The sequence below is a fragment of the Arachis hypogaea genome, chromosome 15 (genome assembly GCF_003086295.3).
Source record: "Arachis hypogaea cultivar Tifrunner chromosome 15, arahy.Tifrunner.gnm2.J5K5, whole genome shotgun sequence".
NCBI classification, from domain to species: domain Eukaryota; kingdom Viridiplantae; phylum Streptophyta; class Magnoliopsida; order Fabales; family Fabaceae; genus Arachis; species Arachis hypogaea.
In genome coordinates, this window is record NC_092050.1 from 146,406,665 (window position 1) to 146,425,767 (window position 19,103).

The 19,103-nt window shown below is 27.5% G+C and overlaps 1 protein-coding gene across 1 annotated transcript; it reads right to left on the bottom strand.

The window, feature by feature from the left end:
* Positions 1-10,807: 10,807 nt before the first annotated feature.
* Positions 10,808-14,097, bottom strand: LOC112751152 (cytochrome P450 CYP736A12-like). Its single transcript, XM_025800206.2, has 2 exons — positions 13,358-14,097; positions 10,808-11,723 (listed from the first exon to the last, which is right to left on the bottom strand). The coding sequence occupies exons 1-2, from the start codon at positions 14,057-14,059 to the stop codon at positions 10,857-10,859; spliced, it is 1,569 nt and encodes a 522-aa protein (XP_025655991.1). The 5' UTR covers positions 14,060-14,097; the 3' UTR covers positions 10,808-10,856.
* Positions 14,098-19,103: the final 5,006 nt, after the last annotated feature.

Below are 19,103 nucleotides of genomic sequence, written 5' to 3' on the forward strand. Positions count from 1 at the left end.
TATTCTTTATTTTAGTTAAATATATTCATTGATTTTTCTATATTGATGCTCTTTTTATTTGAAATATCGTAACAATTTAGAGTGTATGTTGTGACCCATGTGATATTCGTTAATTTGGTGTATCTTTTTAGATGGTTTATGTTATAATGTGTATAAGGAGTTGACTTAAAATTATAATATGATATATAAATTTATAATATAATTTATAGTATGCTAAAATATTAGGATATTATCATATAAATATTTTTTTATTTGTCCGTTAGATTTAACTATACAGGATCTTAAAAATTATGCAATTATGTAATTAGTTATTTTTTATATAATTATTGTATTGATAATTTACATTAGTGAGACTATTTTTAATATTAATATTTATAAATATGCTATTATTTTTATAATTGATTGAATCATCTTATCCGTTTAAATTTAATTCTATTGAATTAATTATTCAAGATGTCATCGCTATTTCTATATTTAAAGAATTTTTTAAATATGATTTAACAATTCTAATAATAACAATTAAAAAAAGTAAGACGGTACAAAATTGCAATGACGATAAGATTGAAATACCCGTGATAAAATTATGTTGATAATATACACTTGGGTATTACTAACAACTATGTTAGTAATTACTTAAAATAAATAACAAAATAAGTTATAGGGTATTATTTTATTTAAATTATTAATAATTAAAAGAATAAAAGGTCAGTAATTATTTTTAAAATAGACATTAAATTTAATTTTATGGTACTAATTTATTTGAGCTGTTAATAAAATTTATAATTTTTAGATTTATATCTACTCAATTTATATATTTTATTTTATTTTACTTTAACAAAAAATTGAGACGTGCATTTTTAATTATTTATTTAGAAAGTATAGCGAAATGAGTTATATCAATTATAATTAATTATCGATAATTGATATCAATAAATTGATGTATTAATTTATAAGATGAATAACGTGTAATAAATGTTGTAAAATTAATTATAATAAATTAATAATTAATAAATAAAAAATTAAAAAAGACTTTTTCTATTGCTTTTTAATGGATATATATTTTTATAATTTTACTTCCTTTTTATCTCTTCCTTTCACATTTATTTCTTTAATTTATTAAACTAAATTAATTATATTAATTATTTGTATTAACTAATTAAGTACTTTTTAATAAGTTATTATAACTGTGCCTTTAAACCATAGATTAAAAATATTATAAAAAAATATTTTATAAAAATTGTTGCAAAATAAATATTTTTAAAATGTGTTCTTAAGACACAAATTAAGTAAATTATTTTTCGATTTAATGTGTTTGATTCATTCAATTGTATTAATTATAACTAATTAATTATGTAATTTTATTTAATTAGGATAAATATTTCATCATTTAATATTTTATTTGATTCATTAAATTACATTAATCATAACTTCAAATATTTAATTTAATTAGAGTAAATATCAAATTATTTTAAATTTTGTTTGATTCATTAAACCAAATTAATTATAACTAATTTATTATTTAATATGATCGAGATAAATATTAAATTATTTAATAAATAATATATAAAGCAATGAAATAAATGAACTCAATTAATTCAAATTATTATCTTATTATTTTATATATCCCTTTTCTTCCTCTCTATTTTGTATTTTAGGTAAAATATTTGTAATTTTTTATCTTTGTTTTTATTATCTTAATTTTGCTAATATTTTTCTATAATTATTTTATATTAATTTTTTATTTATTTTGATTAATAATTCTTAAAGGTATTATTTAAAGATAATTTAAATTTTTTTAATATTTTTATAAAAGTTGATTAATAGGTTCTTTTTTAAAATATTTTTTTTGAAATTTTTTTAATAAGATCGTATTTTGATTTTTCTCTTTCATCCTTTGTATTAATTAATTATATTAATCTTCTATTACAATATATCTTTTATCTACTCCACACATTATCTTTTCTATCTTCTTTTATTTTTTTAAATTGCTCTTTTTACTTTATTTTTAATTGTTTATTTAATTTACTTTTACTTCTCATATATAGATTTATTATAATTCATCACAGGTTCTTTTTGAATTTAAGTTATTTTTTAGGTTATATTTTATCATTGATGCTTTTATTTTATTTAGTGTATTTTTTTAGTCTGTGTTTAATATAATAATCTGTAAATATCTATTCTATTATGTAAAAATTAAATTTCTATAAATATCTATTTTATTATGTAAAAATTAAATTTCTGTGTTTAATATCCCTAAGCCAGAGAGTGTTCTTTCATGTTTCTTTTTTCTACCTTTCGGATGATTCTTTTTATTAGTTTTGGATGATTATTTTTCCTATATTTTGTATGTTTTTTTCTTAGGATTTGGATGATTCTTTTTATTAGTTTTGGATGATTTTTTTTTTATGTTTTGTATGTTTTTTTTTTAGGATTTAGATGATTCTTTATCTTATGTTTTGATGCTTTTGTTTTTTTGGAGTTTCAATTTTTTTTAAAAAAAGAAATTAGTGTTTACATAATAACTGATAAAAAGTGAATTAAAATAAAAAAAGACAATTAATAATTATTAATTTTATATCTTTTAAAAAATTTTAAATAATTACTAATTAATTACAATTAACTTTATTAATTAATATAAAATAATTTAAAAATATTTATTGACTAATTGTTGGCTGGAATACCTCTTAGTTCCTAGCATTATTCTTACACATTTGCTTAGCTTATTCCCAATGGTCGTACCAACAACGCATTTAGTTGGGTTATTAATGATGGTTCAATCATCTGTAAAATTTTGGATTGTTAGTAAAATTGAGAAAAATTAAAACTTCGAAGACCATATTAAGACGCGACTGAAACTTGATAAACTAATATGATTACTACTGAGTTTTGGTCTTTTATTACTAGGCATCATGATTAAACCATAAAATAATCCTTGCATATAAAGGAGACAATATTTAAGGGGGATGCTACGGTAAAGTTGTCATTTTTATTTTTTTGTAAAGACGTTTTTTATTTTGTAGTTGTTATTGTTTTAAAAGTGTATCACTAAAAGTGTTGCTTAAAGAGAAAGTGTTATCTTTAATCGTTAACTTGGCTCTGATACCAATTTTTCATTTTTGACTTTTCTTTTAATTCTTCCTTTAAAATTTCTACTAACTCTTCATATTTTGCTTCGAATAAGTTTATAATTTGTATAGATTCAATTGGTGGTGCTTTATTCAAAGGATTTTGATAAAAATAATTTGCAACTTCATAATCTAAAGTATTAACCATTTCTACAATTTCTCTTGTACTTGTTATATGATTATTTATTACTAGTCCTTGATGTATATTTATAATTCTGATTTCATATTTATAGTTTTTTAATTTTGTTCTAATTTCTATCATAATTATAATATTCTTTTTTACATGGATTATTATATATAAAATCTTTTATTTGTTTGTCTTTTTCTTTAATATAATTTCTTAAATCCTCAAAAACTTCTTTTATTTCTACACTTTCTCTTATTTCTAAATATCTTTCTAACTTTTCAATTTCATTCTCCATCTTTTCTTTCAACAGCTTTAATTCTTTTAAATTGTAATATAGTTTTCCAGGCATTTATAAATTTCCTAAATTTAACTCCAACTTGTTTATATTTATTCTTATTTCTATCTTTTTTATTATAAGATCATCAATTTCGATCTGAAGATTATTTAATTCTCTTTTATACTCCTCTATTTTATTTTTTAATTTTTTCGCTCTTTTCCTTTTTATTTTATTTTCTGATTTTTCAATTTTTTTATGCTTCATAAATTAGGTAATCTTATTATAATTCCTAAAAATAGTTTTGTTTAACATTATTTATTTTAGAATTTCTGCAAACTCTATCATCGATTCATCACTATTTTCTAGAGATTCTATTAATTTTTCTAGCTCTTCAACTTCTCTTTTCAACTTGTTATAGATTATTTTTAGAGCTTCAAATGCTCTTTGATTTATTTCAGAAAATTGCAAATAATTCAAACGATTCTCTCTTTCAAAGAGCTCTTGTTTCTTATCTTGATAAGTTACATATATTTCTTCCTTATCTATTGTCATAATTTAGTATTTAGGGTTTCATTTAATTTTTCGACCTTTTTTGTTAATTCTTTTATTTAAGAGTTTTCTTCTTTAATTTTTAATTTAGATAAACTTAAAGGACTATTAATTTTAGATTCTCTTATTTGAAAGTTTGATGAAACCGATCTTCTTGATGGTTCTTTTAATAATAGAACTGGATTTTCAATAGCTTTATATTTTGGTATTTCTGTTTTTACAATTTTCTGAAATAATTCATCGACATAAATTCTTTCTCTGTTTTTAAATATTATACTATGATGCCTATTTGTTAAAGCATAATTTATTGCATATGTAATTGAAAATGGTTCATCATCTTGTTCCATTAAACTTTTTCTATGAAATTTATAAGTTAAACTTATAGATCTTCCAAGATTTTCAGTTGATAAAGGTATAGCATATCCAAGATGGGCATTAAATTTAACATTTACATTTGTCAAATTTTCATGAACAATTCCAATTATTTGATCTATTGGGTCATCAGTAATTCTTTTATCACAAATTGCTAAACTTATTGGTGAATTAATTCCTTTCATATATGTAGATTTGATTAAGACTTGTATGGTACTAATATGAATCCATCCAATTTTAGATCTTTTTTGTTGATCCTTAATTTTCTCAATCTGTTTACTCAATTCTTCATCATTTATCAAAGCTATTTCAAGTTCTCCATTAGCAGATTTTATTTTTATCGGGGCTTCAAGTTGAATTTTTCCATAGTATATTATATTTTTTCTATTAAAAACTTCTTTTAAAAGACTTTGTTTATTAAAATTTTCATTTGATTTGAGATTTAGTTCTGTTTTTAGAACAGCCTATTTTTCATTATCTAATAAAGCAGTTAATCTATAATAATCAGATTCTTCCGTTAATTCTAAGCTTTCTAAATAATTCATAACTAAGAGACTAGGATAAAGATGTACCTTTCTGGAGAAAAACTTCCTTTATTTAGTATATTTTACATAAGGTGTTTTTATCTTCATAGGGGAGATTGTAGATATTAACTCCAGAGGGGAGTTTAGCACTATTTTTCCCTAAGGGAATTCTTTGTTAGACTACAGAATCGCCTTGGCAGCTTCCTCCTTATTCTCCTAGCATATGAATACTCTTAGCCTTCTGCTTTCTGTTTTCTAATGCCTTCTTCAATTGCCTAAGCAATCTATTTATAATGGTTGGGTCTGATGGACAATTCCCATCCTTACCCTTCTTATGACGTCATTGCTTACGTCATTGTTTATTATCTTGCACCAGCTACATTATTGGTGCTTTATGACCTAAGCGCTTACGTCATTATGCAATAATGTTGAGAGATGCTTCATATGCACTGTCCTCTTCTTTTATCATGTGGGTGGATTCCATTTCATTATTGCTTTCTTCAGATATTTTTGAGGCGCATAGCTGGCACTTGTGGTCTTCTCTGTCTTTTATCAAATAGCAGAGATTCCTTCTTATCCCTTCAGGGAGCTTTTCTAAAAGTACAGATAAATTGTAGAATGCTGATTCAAATTCCACCAAGAGTCTCATCTCTCTTTCTTCAATTTCATTTCTTTTACTGGACATAAGCAGAGTATTTCTACTTTTATAATTAATTCTTGTGTGAGATTCCTTCGTTATTTTTGAGTTCTTTCAAAGACCCTTGCTAATGTGCTGGCTAATCTTCCTTTATGACTGTGAATTGTTAAATCCTGAATTTGATCAATTGGTTGAAAATTTTCTGGGAAAACGGACATGAATATTACTTGGTGTGCTAGAACCAAGCATTCTTCTTCTTCATTAAAAATAGGTTGACTATTTGTAAATTTTAGGGATACATCCCTTGGATTTACATTGTCAATCATATTTTTAAATCTCTTTACTGCATCAACGAATCCTGCAGGAAACTCACTAATAATTTTTAGATCATTAAAAATTAAAATTATATCAATTAATCCATACTGAAAAAGCTGATAAGTGTCAGATGGGGAAGCATCTGGAAAAATAACCAGCTTTGTTAGCTGTTCTTTGGTAATAGGATAATATCCCAAAATTGCCCTTTTTTCTTCAGTCCAATTCAGGACTATATTAAGGATTTCTCTGAGATTTGATCTACAGACCCTTTTCTTTTCCTTGATTTCAGCCCTTGTAGGAATGTTTCTCATTATTCCTGTTCTCTGGGCTTGAATTGGAGCTTTATCTGCTCTTTTTAGTGTTTGCTCTGGATGAAGAGCTTCATATTCCCTGAAGGATTCCTTTGCCTCTTCCAGTGTTAAAAATCCTCATTTATGAATTACCTTTGATTGATGTGTGAATGGTGCTGCTTTTTCCCAGGCATCATATACTCCTTTCATGGGGCCATTATAAATTACATAATATTTTTTATCTTGGGTGGATTTTTTAATAATTTCAGCAATTGTTTTATTTTCTGAAATTTTTTCTTCTCCTGGTTTGTCCACCATGCTTAGCTGGCTGAACTCTGATGGTTTTGCTTGTTGTGTTGATTTCATTGCTTCAATGGCCTTCTTGAGGGATTGGATCTGTGTCCTTATTTACTGACAATACTTGCATTTTTCGAATTCTTGCTCATATTTTTTAATTTCTTGATCTAATGCGTTGAAAACGAACTCCATTCTCTTGTTAATGTATCTGCAATAATATTTTTGTCACCCTTAATATATTCAATTTTTATTGGATATTGTAACAAAAATAATTGCCATCTTACTAATCGTCCATTATTATAATCAACTTTTAAATTATATCGTATAAAACCTGTTAGGTAACTTGAATCTGTCCTTAATGTAAATTCTTTGGGTAGTAAATTAATTTTCCATTTTTTAAGAGTTTTAATTGCTGCTAGAGTTTCCTTTTCATGAGTAGTATATCTCTGTTCTGTTGGAGTAAATGTCCCTAAAATATACCTGCAAAGTAATTCCTTTGGGGAATATTTAGAATCTAGTGATTCTTTTTCTTGTTCCAAACTTTTTATAGCTTTCTTAGCTTTTAGACATCCTGACCAGGTTATGTTTGAAGCATCTGTTTCTACTATTAAGTAATCATTTTCTTCTGGAATATAAAGTTCTGGAAGCTTTTTACATAATTTTTTGACTCTTTGAATTTGCATACTATCTTTTTCTTCCCATTTCCATTATTTTTTAGTACTTATTTTTGGAAATAAGTTTTTGGTGTATTCTGTTATATTCTTTAAAAATCCTTGATCAGAAATATAATTTATACACCCTAAAAATTTTTGTAATTGTTTTCTATCTTCTATTTTATTAGGAAATAAATTTACCTTTTCTAAAACATTTGGTTGAAGTTTTAACTTTCCTTGAGTGGATAGAATTAATCCAAGAAATTCTATTTCTTGTTTTGCTATTCTTGCTTTCTTTTTGCTAAGAACTAATCCTTTTTCTTTACATCTTTCTAATACTATTAATAATTTTTGAAGATGATCTTCTTTATCCTATTTTGTAAAAATTAATATATCATCAATGTAAACTAAAACAAATTCATTTAACTCTTTTAGATTTTCTTCCATAAATCTTTGATAGATACCTGGGGCTTGTTTTAATCCGAATGGTAAAACATTCCATTCATAGAGCAACACACTTATTGATTCTTTTGTTGGACAAGTAAAAGCAGTTAATTTCTTTGTTTCTTCGTCTAAACGAAGTTGCCAATATCCTGATTTTGCATCGAGAGATGAAAACCAAGTTGCTCCTTTGATATTTTCTAAAATAGAATTTTTTCTTGGAAGTTTATGAGCATCACCAACAGTTGCTTCATTCATCTTCTTATAATTAATTACCATTCTTCGTTTTTCCCTTTTAATTTCATTATTGTTTTCGACATAAAAGGCTGGAGCCGCATGAGGACTTTTACTTAATCTTATAATTCCTTTTTCCAAAAGATCTTTACATTCTAATGAGAACTCTTCTCTATCTCTTGCAGAATAAGGAATTTTATTTGGAACATTTATTTCCTTTGTAGGATCTTTTAATTTAATGCTTACTAATTCTTTATTTGTATTTTTAATATCTAAAGGATTATCAGCGCAAATTTCACCCAAAAGTTCTTCTATTTTTATTTCTAGATTATTTTTTGGGATATTTATCTGAAAATATAAATTTAAATAACATGTTTCTAATATAGAAAATATTTTAAATTTTAAAATCTTATCTATAGTAGTAGTTGGTATTTTTATACATTTTGATTTTTGATTTATTGAAGAATCGTGTGGAGCTTTTAAAACTATATATGTTAATTCTTGAATGAATGGATGATATAGTTTTAAGAAATTATTTCCTATGATAAAATTCATTCCAGAATCTAACATATATATGGATGGAACAATGAACCTATAATCTTGAATAAATATTTCAGCCATTTCTGCTTTTTGGTCAATTTTATGTATTGATTTGTCAGCTATTCTAACTCTTAATGGTTTCTTTAATTTTTTCCAATCAAGTTTTATATTTATACTAGCAAAGCATTGTGTTGCTCCAGTATCTATGAAAGCATTTATAAACTTTTTTGTTATTTTTATAGTAATAAATGTAGCATTATTGCTCAGTCTCTGAGTCTGTTTCTGAGACATATTCAAAAATATAGTCTAAGTTATCATCTGATTCTTCTAATGGTTCCATGAAACAAGACTTAGCAATTTCTAATTGTTTGGTAAGGTCCTTTTTATCCTTCTTTTTTGGACATTCATTTGCATAATGTCCTTCTTCTTGGCAATACCAACACTTACAATTTTCTTTTTTATTTGGGCAATAGTTATTTTTTTTGTCTTTTGTATTTATTGTTAATTCTTTTTCTAAAATACCTCTTTTTTTTTCAGTTGGGATAGTATTTTCTTTTTCTAAATTGATATTTTTTTTCTTTGAAATTTTTTATTAAGACCATATTTTTGAGAAATTTCTTCATTATCTTGACAGCAAATTCTAATTATATTTTCAAATATTTTTTGAGTCGTTTCTTGCATACAACGTTCTTTTATTTCCTCTCTTATTGCAGAAGTTGCTCCGCCAAAATTATTTTCAATTGTTCCCCTATTTATTTCTCTTATAAATCTTCCCATTATAAATTCATTAGCAAGGTATGAAAGTTTTGTTATATACATACTAAGATAATGGTCATTATCTTCTTCTTTTAATTTATAATAATGTATTCTATATTCACATATATAGGATTCCACATTACATAAATCATATATTTGAATATTAGCTAAATAGTTTTTTGCTTCTTGATATTCTTTATTATAAACTTCTTGTCTATGATCTATAATATTTTTTTCAAAAAATTCTCTATACAGAATCATCATTATATGTAATATCTTATCATAAACTGTTGTTTTTGTTGCTAATTCTTCTATTATTTAGTTTTCTATTAATGTCATATAATCTCTTACAGTTCCTTTAGTATGAAACCCTATATAATTCCAGATATCTCCTCCAGACAATTCACTAAGTTTTGGATTAGTAAAGGCTTCTAATAATAAGGAATTCAACCAGTTCTCGAAAATTTCTTTTTCATTCTTTTCACAGTCTAAATCGAGCATTCTTTCCCTTTCTAGTTCCTGGATTTTAGGAACGTATTTTGATGGTATTTTTGTATATTTTAAATTTTTATTTATAAATTCCTTTTTAAAAGCATAATTTTCAAAACCTGTTTCCCATTTAAATTGAGATTGATTATCCTTAAATGTTTCAGTTTCATTTTTTACTTGTATTGGAATTGCTGGTTCTTCATCACTTGAATAATCTAGGATGTGTTCTTTATTTTCTATATTTTCAGAATTTACTAGTTCTTCTTCTATTTAAAATTCTTGTTCCATAATATTATTTTCTTGAGCCATTTTTAATTGTTTAAAAAGCATTGTAACTTCTTCTAATTTTTCTTCAATATTCATAATTTTAATGGTGGTTTTACTTTTAGTTCTGTTATGTTGGCTATATTTTGAATTTTTTTTTGGGATTATCTTTCTGAAAATATTTACTTAATATCTGTTCAATTTCGTTTATATTAAGTTCATCTTTTTCCTTATTTCTTTGAAATTTTATGGATACTAATATTTCTTCAAGCATATCTACTATAGAATTTAATTGTAGGTTAAAGGTATGATAAAGATGTGGGGAATCATTTCCATGGTAACATTTTTTAGAAACTCCGTGTGAAGTATAAGTTTTTTGTGGTTTTTGAAGTCCTTCAATAAAACTTATAGTAAAATAAAGATTTTGAGAAAAATCACTTTGTATTGATTTTAAGAATTCGGTGTCATTACAATTAACATTAGTTAAAATCATTAATTTTTGATCTATTAATTTTGATAATTTAATTATTTCTTCTCTTAAATCTTCTAATTTACTTTTTTCCATTAAATGAGACTTTTCTTATTAAATGTTATGGTTTTAAGTGTTTTATAGTAAAAAATGTGGCTTAAAATGTATGGTTTAGGTTTTGCCACGTAGACATCTTTATCAAAAATTGTTTTTGGAATTTTTATGTTAGTGGTGGCCATATTTAATATACGGTAATATTAAGGAGCATACCTTGGACATCAAACAATAGTATTTAATATTACGGTAATATTAAGGAGATAATATTTAAAGTTATTTTATATAATATAATATCCATAATTTCATATATATACTATCTGTAATTAGATATTTATTATATCTAATTGTATAATTATTCTAAGAATAATTATTAAATATTAAATAAGACTATTTTAAGTTATTTAGACTGATTTTTTATTGCCTCCTAAAGCTTATTAGTATTATTTGCTTGTTTCATCTTGTGCCAATATTCTAAGAAGACGAGACGTTGGCACAGCAAGCAAATCCTTGACTCTTGGGGTTGTTACGCCATGTTTTTCAGTCATGTCTAATTCATTAGGACTCATACCCCATGGAAGTTTCCAATCAAAGCAATGCACAAACTGAGACACGACAAGTTTAACCGTAACAAGACCCAATTGAATCCCAGGACACCCTCTACGACCAGAACCAAATGGTATTAACTCAAAGTCATAACCACGAAGATCCACGTTCTTATTCAAGAATCTCTCAGGATAAAATTCAAGCGCATTATTCGACCATACCTTAGGATCTCGCCCTATTGCCCATAAATTCACAAGTATCCTCGAAGATTTCTTGATGTAATAATTATGAATCACAATGTCTTCCATTGATTTCCGGGAAATAAACGGTCCTGCAGGGTGTAATCTTAGCGTCTCTTTAATCACCATGTCTAAGTAACTCAACTTTGGTAAATCAACCTCTTCCACTAGCTTGTTCATTCCAATCACATTTCTTAGCTCTTCTTGAAGCTTCTTCATCACCCTTGGATTCCTTAAGAGTTCGGATAAAGCCCACAAAACAAGTGTCGTGGAAGTGTCGAATGCCGCCAAGATCATGTCTAACACAATAGCCTTTATGTTGGTGCGATCAATGACATGATTTTGTTCGTCGTAAGGGTCAATTGGTTGGTGCATCTGTGAGAGTAACATGTCCACAAAGTCCTTGTTACTATGTTTTTCATTGCTGTTGTGAGCGTCCGAAGAAGCATGTTCATGATCCTTGATTATTTTCTCAAGAAGTTCGTCAACTTGTTTACTGAGTTTTTTGAATTTTCGTCTAAGTCCCTGAAAACGTATAAGAATCAAAATTGATTAATTATTTGATTGGAAAACTTTAGGTAACAACAATTTAGTCAACATACATAGAGTACAATTAATTACTGAAGGAGACAGAGCCACATTAGAGTTAGTTAGTGCAGTTACTTGAGTCACGAGTAATAACTGATTCTATAACAGAGTCTGTTATGTGACACTAGAAGACACTTGAGTACAATTTAGTCTCTTTTTTTATTGGTTATTCTTTTATAGGCAGCATAGTAGTCACAAAAAACATAATCACACTAGAAGTAAAATGAGTGATATACTTTAACATGATAATTTTTGGTGTTTTTTAAAATTATGGGAGTGTGTTTAAAAAGTTAAAAAAATTCAGAGTACACAAATCGGAGGGTCTGATTTGTGTTAAAAAATTTGAAAAAATTCAGAGTACACAAATCGGACCATGCGAGTTGTTTGATTTTAAAATTTTGCTTAATAAATCGCATGTTCCGACTTGTGGTTAGACAAATATGAATTTCGGAAGCTAGAAAACGGACCCTCCGAGTTGTTTGTTGTTATCAATTTTTTTATAAAAGGAAGAACTCGCATGGTCTGAGTTCTATTCAATGACACCACATGGCTGTGAAGTACCTGTATTTCCCACATCTGAGTCCAACACCATTTTTTTATCCATATTCAAATTAAGAAGTGCACTAGAAGACACCAGATAAAATATATAACAATTATAGTTTCATGAAAATCCTTAATTTAGGAGAACTATAATATAAAATAGGGGCAATATAGAATATTAAGATGTTAATAAAATCCAAAAAAAGTTTTTTTTTCCTTCTTAGTAAAGCTTGTGAATAAGTGTAAAGTTTAGAAAAGTATGTACCTTAGTTGGTTAGTTAAAAAAAATTATCAGATGTTATATGCAACATCTAATTGTACACTTAATAAATTATATATTTTTTAATTATTTTGGTATTAAAATCGTTTATAAGAAATTTTATTTGCACTATATTACTTAGCTTAAATATGAATTTTAGTATTATCGACTTTACAACAATAAAAATGTTATAATCGAAAAATACAAAACTATATTAAATAATTGTTTCTTTGATTTGAATGGTTCATTTACGTAAGAAGGGAGAATTAGGAAAAGCATATAAAATTAAACAAAGGGGTGTGACAATATTTATATATGGTGTTATAATAATATTCTTTTTCCACTCTTCGCTATACAATTAAATTTATACGTTCATTTTATAGCATGATAAATAAATTTTTTATTTTCCTCACTTATTATTAATTATTTTAATATTAAAATTGAAAAGTATATATCTTAAATAAATGGTGGAAACTCAGGTCCAGTCGACTTCACGTGAAGTTGATTCTTGAAAGCCGGTAAATGATTTGACTGATTTAACTAAATTTTCATCTAACGGTTCTCAGATATTACTTTACCTTAGTTTTCACCTAAATAAATAGTACAAATACCATTTCTTAAAAAAGAAAAAAAAAATTGGTAAGAGTTGACCTTACAATATGCAGATATATATAGATCAAACAAATTAAACTAAATTGGGTAGATCTAAATTGAATAAGTTAATTACCTAATTAAACAAAGAAAGCAAATGGATGAGGTCTTAGTTTCAAACCTGTAAATCCAATGGTCCAAGCCAAGGCACACAATCTGTAACATTAAATTTTCCAGCCAAGATCACCATTTCATGAATAAGTTCCTTCAAATCAAACTTGTCATCTTTGTTACACCCCAAAACCATTTTATACACAACATCCTCGATAACGCTATGAACCACCTCACTGAGGTTCACAACCTTACCATCCTCCGCGGCTTTGGCAACCGTTTTAACCGCTTTTCCGAGCTCCAACTTCCTCAAAGGTGCGAAGGACTCCACTTTGGATGCAGTCAGAAGTTGCAAGGTGCACACTTTCCTCATGTTTCGCCAATAGGGACCGTACTCGGAGTATATCATGCCCTTGTAGCCATAAGAAAAGTACTTGGAAGCTTCGAGGTGAGGCCGGCTGGCAAAAACGGTGTCGTGTTTCTTGAGGAAGAGCTCAAACAATTCCGGGGAGGAGATCACGACGGTTGGGACTTGTCCCAGTCGTAGAGACATTATGGGACCATGTTTTTTGGACAAGGTTTCAATGATGCGGTGGGGAAGTTCACCTGATAACATGTGGAGGTGACCTACTACCGGCCAAGCCGGTGGACCCGGTGGTGGTGGTGGTTCTTTCTGTTTTTGTTGGCTCAGTTTCCGAAATAATATGGTGGTGGAGAGGATGAATAATATAAACCCTACAAGAAGGAACCATGCTGGGATTATTGGTAACATTTTTTGAGTCTATGATTTTGCAGATACATCTTCACACCATATATATATATATACACGTGAAAACTCAGGTGAAGTTGACTTCACATGAAGTTGATACTATTAGATAAAAATTTAGTCAAATTAATAAAATCATCTAACGGCTCTCAGTATCAATTTTACGTGAAGTCGACTGCACCTGAGTTTCCATTATATATATATATATATATATCGTCATGTTATTTTATGTTAACAATTGTTTTATACTTTTAAATTTTGTTGTTATTCCAATTTTAATACTTTATTTAAAAGTAATTACTTAAATTAGTTTTTTAAAATTTTAAAAATAAATATTTTAGTCTCAAAAAATATATAATATAGTTTAATTTTTAATTTTTTTTATCAGACATAAATTTTTTTTATTGTTTTTAATCATGACTTATTAACGAAAATAATGAGTTAGCAGATTAATTTAACGTCCATATGTGAAAAAATAAATTCCTAGCCTATAATCACAAAACGATGTCGTATAGTATCTTCTCATATCCAAGGTCTCGCTCTAAAATGGACAACTAAATTACATCTTACATGTATAAATAATAGTATTTCTACTCAAATCGTAATCTACATGTATAAAGAATGAGCATTATTCATTCACCGAAACCGAAAAGAAAATTTTTTAGATATTTCCCAAAGTACTTTATATAAAAAAAATATAATATGGTATGAAATTATAAGTTTCTGTTAACTATTTTAAATACATCAGTTAGTGTTAATAATTTTTTTATCTAATGTTAAATAATTAAAATTTTTTATACGTTTATTTTGAAGAAAAAATCTAACTCATATATATTACCTTAACCAATAGTGTAGTTATAACAGCCCAGATCACTCGCTAGCATCATATTGTCCGCTTTGGCGCACAAAGCCTCACGGTTTTGTCTTTGATGATAGGAATGGTAGTCGAAACCCCCCACACTCACTTGTCAAAACGCATCATGTTAGGGAGAGGTATCCACACTCTTATAAGACATGATTCGTTCCCCTTCCCAACCGATGTAGACCTTACAGTAATAAAAACACGTTAGATAAATTATATTATATTTATGAAAATATTTCACATATACCAGGCTAAGATTGAAGTTTCAAGGTGTTAGAGATTTAGTATATGTATGGTTTAGTTTTTGTAAATTAAGGTTGAGTTCAACTTGATTTTATTAAAATTGATTTTGATTAAAATTGAGTTTATTTTAATGTGGTTTATATTTATTTAGATATTTTATTAGTTTAAAAATAATTATAATTGATAAAATAATATTTGAATAATAATGATCAAAATTATTTTAGATGTGAAATTAACAAAAAAATAAATATTAGATTAAAATTTTAATAATATTATTTTAATTATTTTTATATTATAAAATATTAAATTATAATATATTAATATTATATAAAATATTATCTTAAATATTATATACATATTATAATAAATTATACGTAATATATATATATATATATATATATATATATATATACTTGATAATGTTTAATAATTATAAACTATAATAATAAAAGGCAAATAAGTTTATAAAATTAAATAAAAATAATAATAAAGTACACAAAATACAAAAATATACTGCAACATATAAATATAAATATAACACTAATTTAATTACAGAAGGTGAAGAAGAGTAGTTATAAAATAAAATAAAGATGACCGTGCTAAGGAAGGTGAATGAAGAGAGGTAATTGAGAGAATAAATTTAATAAATTTTTAACGGTAAAAATTGAAAACAAAAGTCACAAAATATTGCTTCAAGTAAATGAAAATTTGATGGTAAAATTATGTTGAGAAAAAATTATCCAAATAAATTTGGTCCAGCATTTAAGATTGATTAAAGTGTGTTCATGCTTTTGAACAATAAACAAAAATATATATAATCATATATAATTATTCATATTATCTCTTTTTACTAGCTTAAATTTTTGAGATAAGTGATTTCATAACATAATATCAGAGTTTTATGTTCGAAAGATTTAGAGTTCGATCTTTGATAAACTCAAAAGTAAAAAAATAGTATAAGACAAATAATATAAAAAAACAACTTATACAAAAATCAAACAAATTTAAAAAATATTTTTATTTAAAAAAAGATGAGAGATATAATTATTTATTTTATCTTCTTTTATCAACTTAAATTTTTTGGATTAGTGACTCCATGACATAAGACTTTTGAACGTTGATATAAAACCGTTTATGAAATTGAATGGTGGCGTCGAAGGTGAGAGATATTTAGGTGAAGGATGTCGTTCTGTGGTCCACACGGTCGTAAAAAGGTGTAAGACGGTTCTAAAAGATTAGGGGTAGTAAAGTGGGTTGGTCCACTTTAACCCATCCTGCTTCGCTTTAGATTTGTTCAGTTAATTAATATAAATTTAAAATGCTAATTCGTTATATTTTATGGCAGATTAGTGAACCGGTGAGCTATCCTTCTTGACTTTTTTTTTCTTGAAAAATAAAATTTATTAAAATTAACCAAAAAATAATAACTAAACAAATAAAAAATAGTCAAATTATAATATAATTTTTATTATATTTTTTTCATTTTTAATTTCAATAAAATTGTTTAAAATAATATTTATCAATAGAATCATTTTTATTTTAAAAAATAAGTCACATAATTTGAGTATATATACGAAATTATAAAATAAAATAAATAAAATTAATAACTAAAAGAAGAATAAAAATAAAAAAAATTTTTAAAAATTATATAATTATATTAATTTTGTAGTAGTAATCACTCTTTTATTTAATAAAAATAAAAAATAAAAATTTCGGCCCGCCTGTTCCGTCAAAACTCGCAAATTTAACAGTGCAGATTTGACAACTTTTTTAATTTGACGAATTTTAAATTTTAGAGCGACCCATTTTTTAATGAATTTGACAAATCGACCAGGCAAATTCGATCCATTTTACTGCCTCTGCCAAAAATATTATTTGACATTATGTAATTTGTGCAGCTATCCTAAAGCCGGCTAATTTGACGAGGTGGACCAATAAAAATGGGTTTAAACTTTAAAATTTGTTGGGGCAATGTTTGACGGACTTTACTTGGTTAAGGAGCAGTAAAAAGTAGAAATTTATCTCAAGAGTGGTCCAGAAGCTATATTAGTTAAATCGAAACAAATTTATATTCCCATAAAAAAAGCAAATTTATATTGTGAAAAAATAGTGTATCTTTTTCCGAGTGAAATTGTGAAATTGTTGTTAGAAAAGAGAACATTTTCTGTTGTATTTGATTATTGGGGTAAGAAAAATATAGAAAAAATGTGAAAAGTGTTAAGTGAGGTTTTGAAATTAAATTAAATATCTATTATGCTACTCATTGCAATTTTTAACTATTGATTACTTCTAATTTAATTAAAAAATTTATTAATCACAATATTTACAACATAATTTTTTAAACAAAGCAGTTATTACAAGTAAAATTATTTAAGTGTTAAAATAAAAAATATTATATAATAAAATAAAAAATTAATTATTAGAAAATATTTTTTTTATCTCATCTAATTTATTTTAAAAAATACTAATAATTTTAGTTATATTTAAAAAATTGAGTTTTAGTTTGATAATTAATTAATTAGTTTCAGAAACTACATTATTACTACTTTTTAATCTTTTAGTGAGTTCATTTATTTATTTATTGCTTTGCTATTAAATCAAACATGGGTGGTCTATGGGTGGAGAGTTGCTAAGGACCCGTACGCGTCTCACGAGCTTCTACCTCAAACATGGGTTACGACCCGTACGTTTGGGTGACCTCCGACGTGAAAGACTCCCCAAACCAGATGGGCGAGGAGGAGCTTATCGAGTTCCGCCAAGCCGAGTATTTGTGCGGCGGGACCGATGAGGAGGCCAACTACAACGTTTTCGTTCCCGCCCCCGGCGAACGGCTATACGAACTCAACTTCAACTCTCCTCGGGTTGCCGATTGGATTTGGTTCTATAAGTCAATGTTCACCTAAGTGGGGGTTCGCATTCCTTTTTCTTCTTTTCAAATGGCGTTTCTTAACCGGATTTCCGTGGCGCCGTCGCAGCTGCATCCGAACAGTTGGGCTTCCATCCGCTATTTCGAGATGGTGTGTGAATACTTAGAGCTGCCGGTGTCCGTCGATGTTTTCCTTTATTTCTTCAACCTCACGAATCCTTCCAAAGAAGGGAAAGCGAGGAAAGGGTTCATGTCCTTCCGATCTGCCCAGGGTCGGAGGATTTTTGGCTTGTTCGAGGACTCTTACCATGGGTTTAAGGACAAGTATTTTAAGGTGCGTCCAGTCAAAGGTCGCCATCCCTTCTGGCTGTCGTTAGAGGGGGAACGCCTCATCCCGACGTATTGGAGTTTCGGGGCGGGGTCCAATACCTTTATTAAGGTGACTTACAAGGAGATGTCCGCTGTGGACAAAAAGGTAGTCGACGTGTTGTTGGCCATTTTTGGGAGAAACCATGTGAATGCCCACCTTCTGATGGGTGACCAGGAGGTCGCCAGAAGTTATATTGCTCTAACTTGTATTCCTTGCATTACTGTTGCTTTGATTGGTTATGCCGATTTCACGACTAACTTATTTATTTATTTGTTGCAGTGGGAATGTCTGCCGAGGTGACAGGCCTTGAGAGTCTCTACAAGACTTTTTTGGAGGAAAGCGATGAAGAGAAGGCTGACGGAAAGCCGGAGACCCCTCCCGAGAATAAGGATGATCAGGTGGTGCCTTCACCCCGTGACACCGAGATGTCGGACAAAAATTCTGATGGGGCGTGCGTCTCTCCTATTCATGAGGAGGCGGCCGGTACTGGGGATTCGACCTCCGCTCGACAAGTCGAGGAGGATGACTTGAAGGTTATCCCCAATCCCAAGAGGCAGAAGTCATCCTCCAGCCCTGAAGGAGTCCTCACCGTGATGAAGAGGAATTTCGACGCCGGGACCTTCATAGACTCCTAGCTGCTTCCCGGCACGGAGGAACACTTCCATGGCTCCGACCTTGCGGGATAGGTGAGGTGGATGTACCGCACCCT

Bases quoted from the DNA above. Each gene is read 5' to 3' on its own strand.
- LOC112751152 (XM_025800206.2), bottom strand. From the start codon at position 14,059: ATGTTACCAATAATCCCAGCATGGTTCCTTCTTGTAGGGTTTATATTA. The intron at 11,724-13,357 runs GTTTGAAACTAA...ATACGTTTTCAG, and splicing joins TTGGACCATTGGATTTACAG to GGACTTAGACGAAAATTCAA.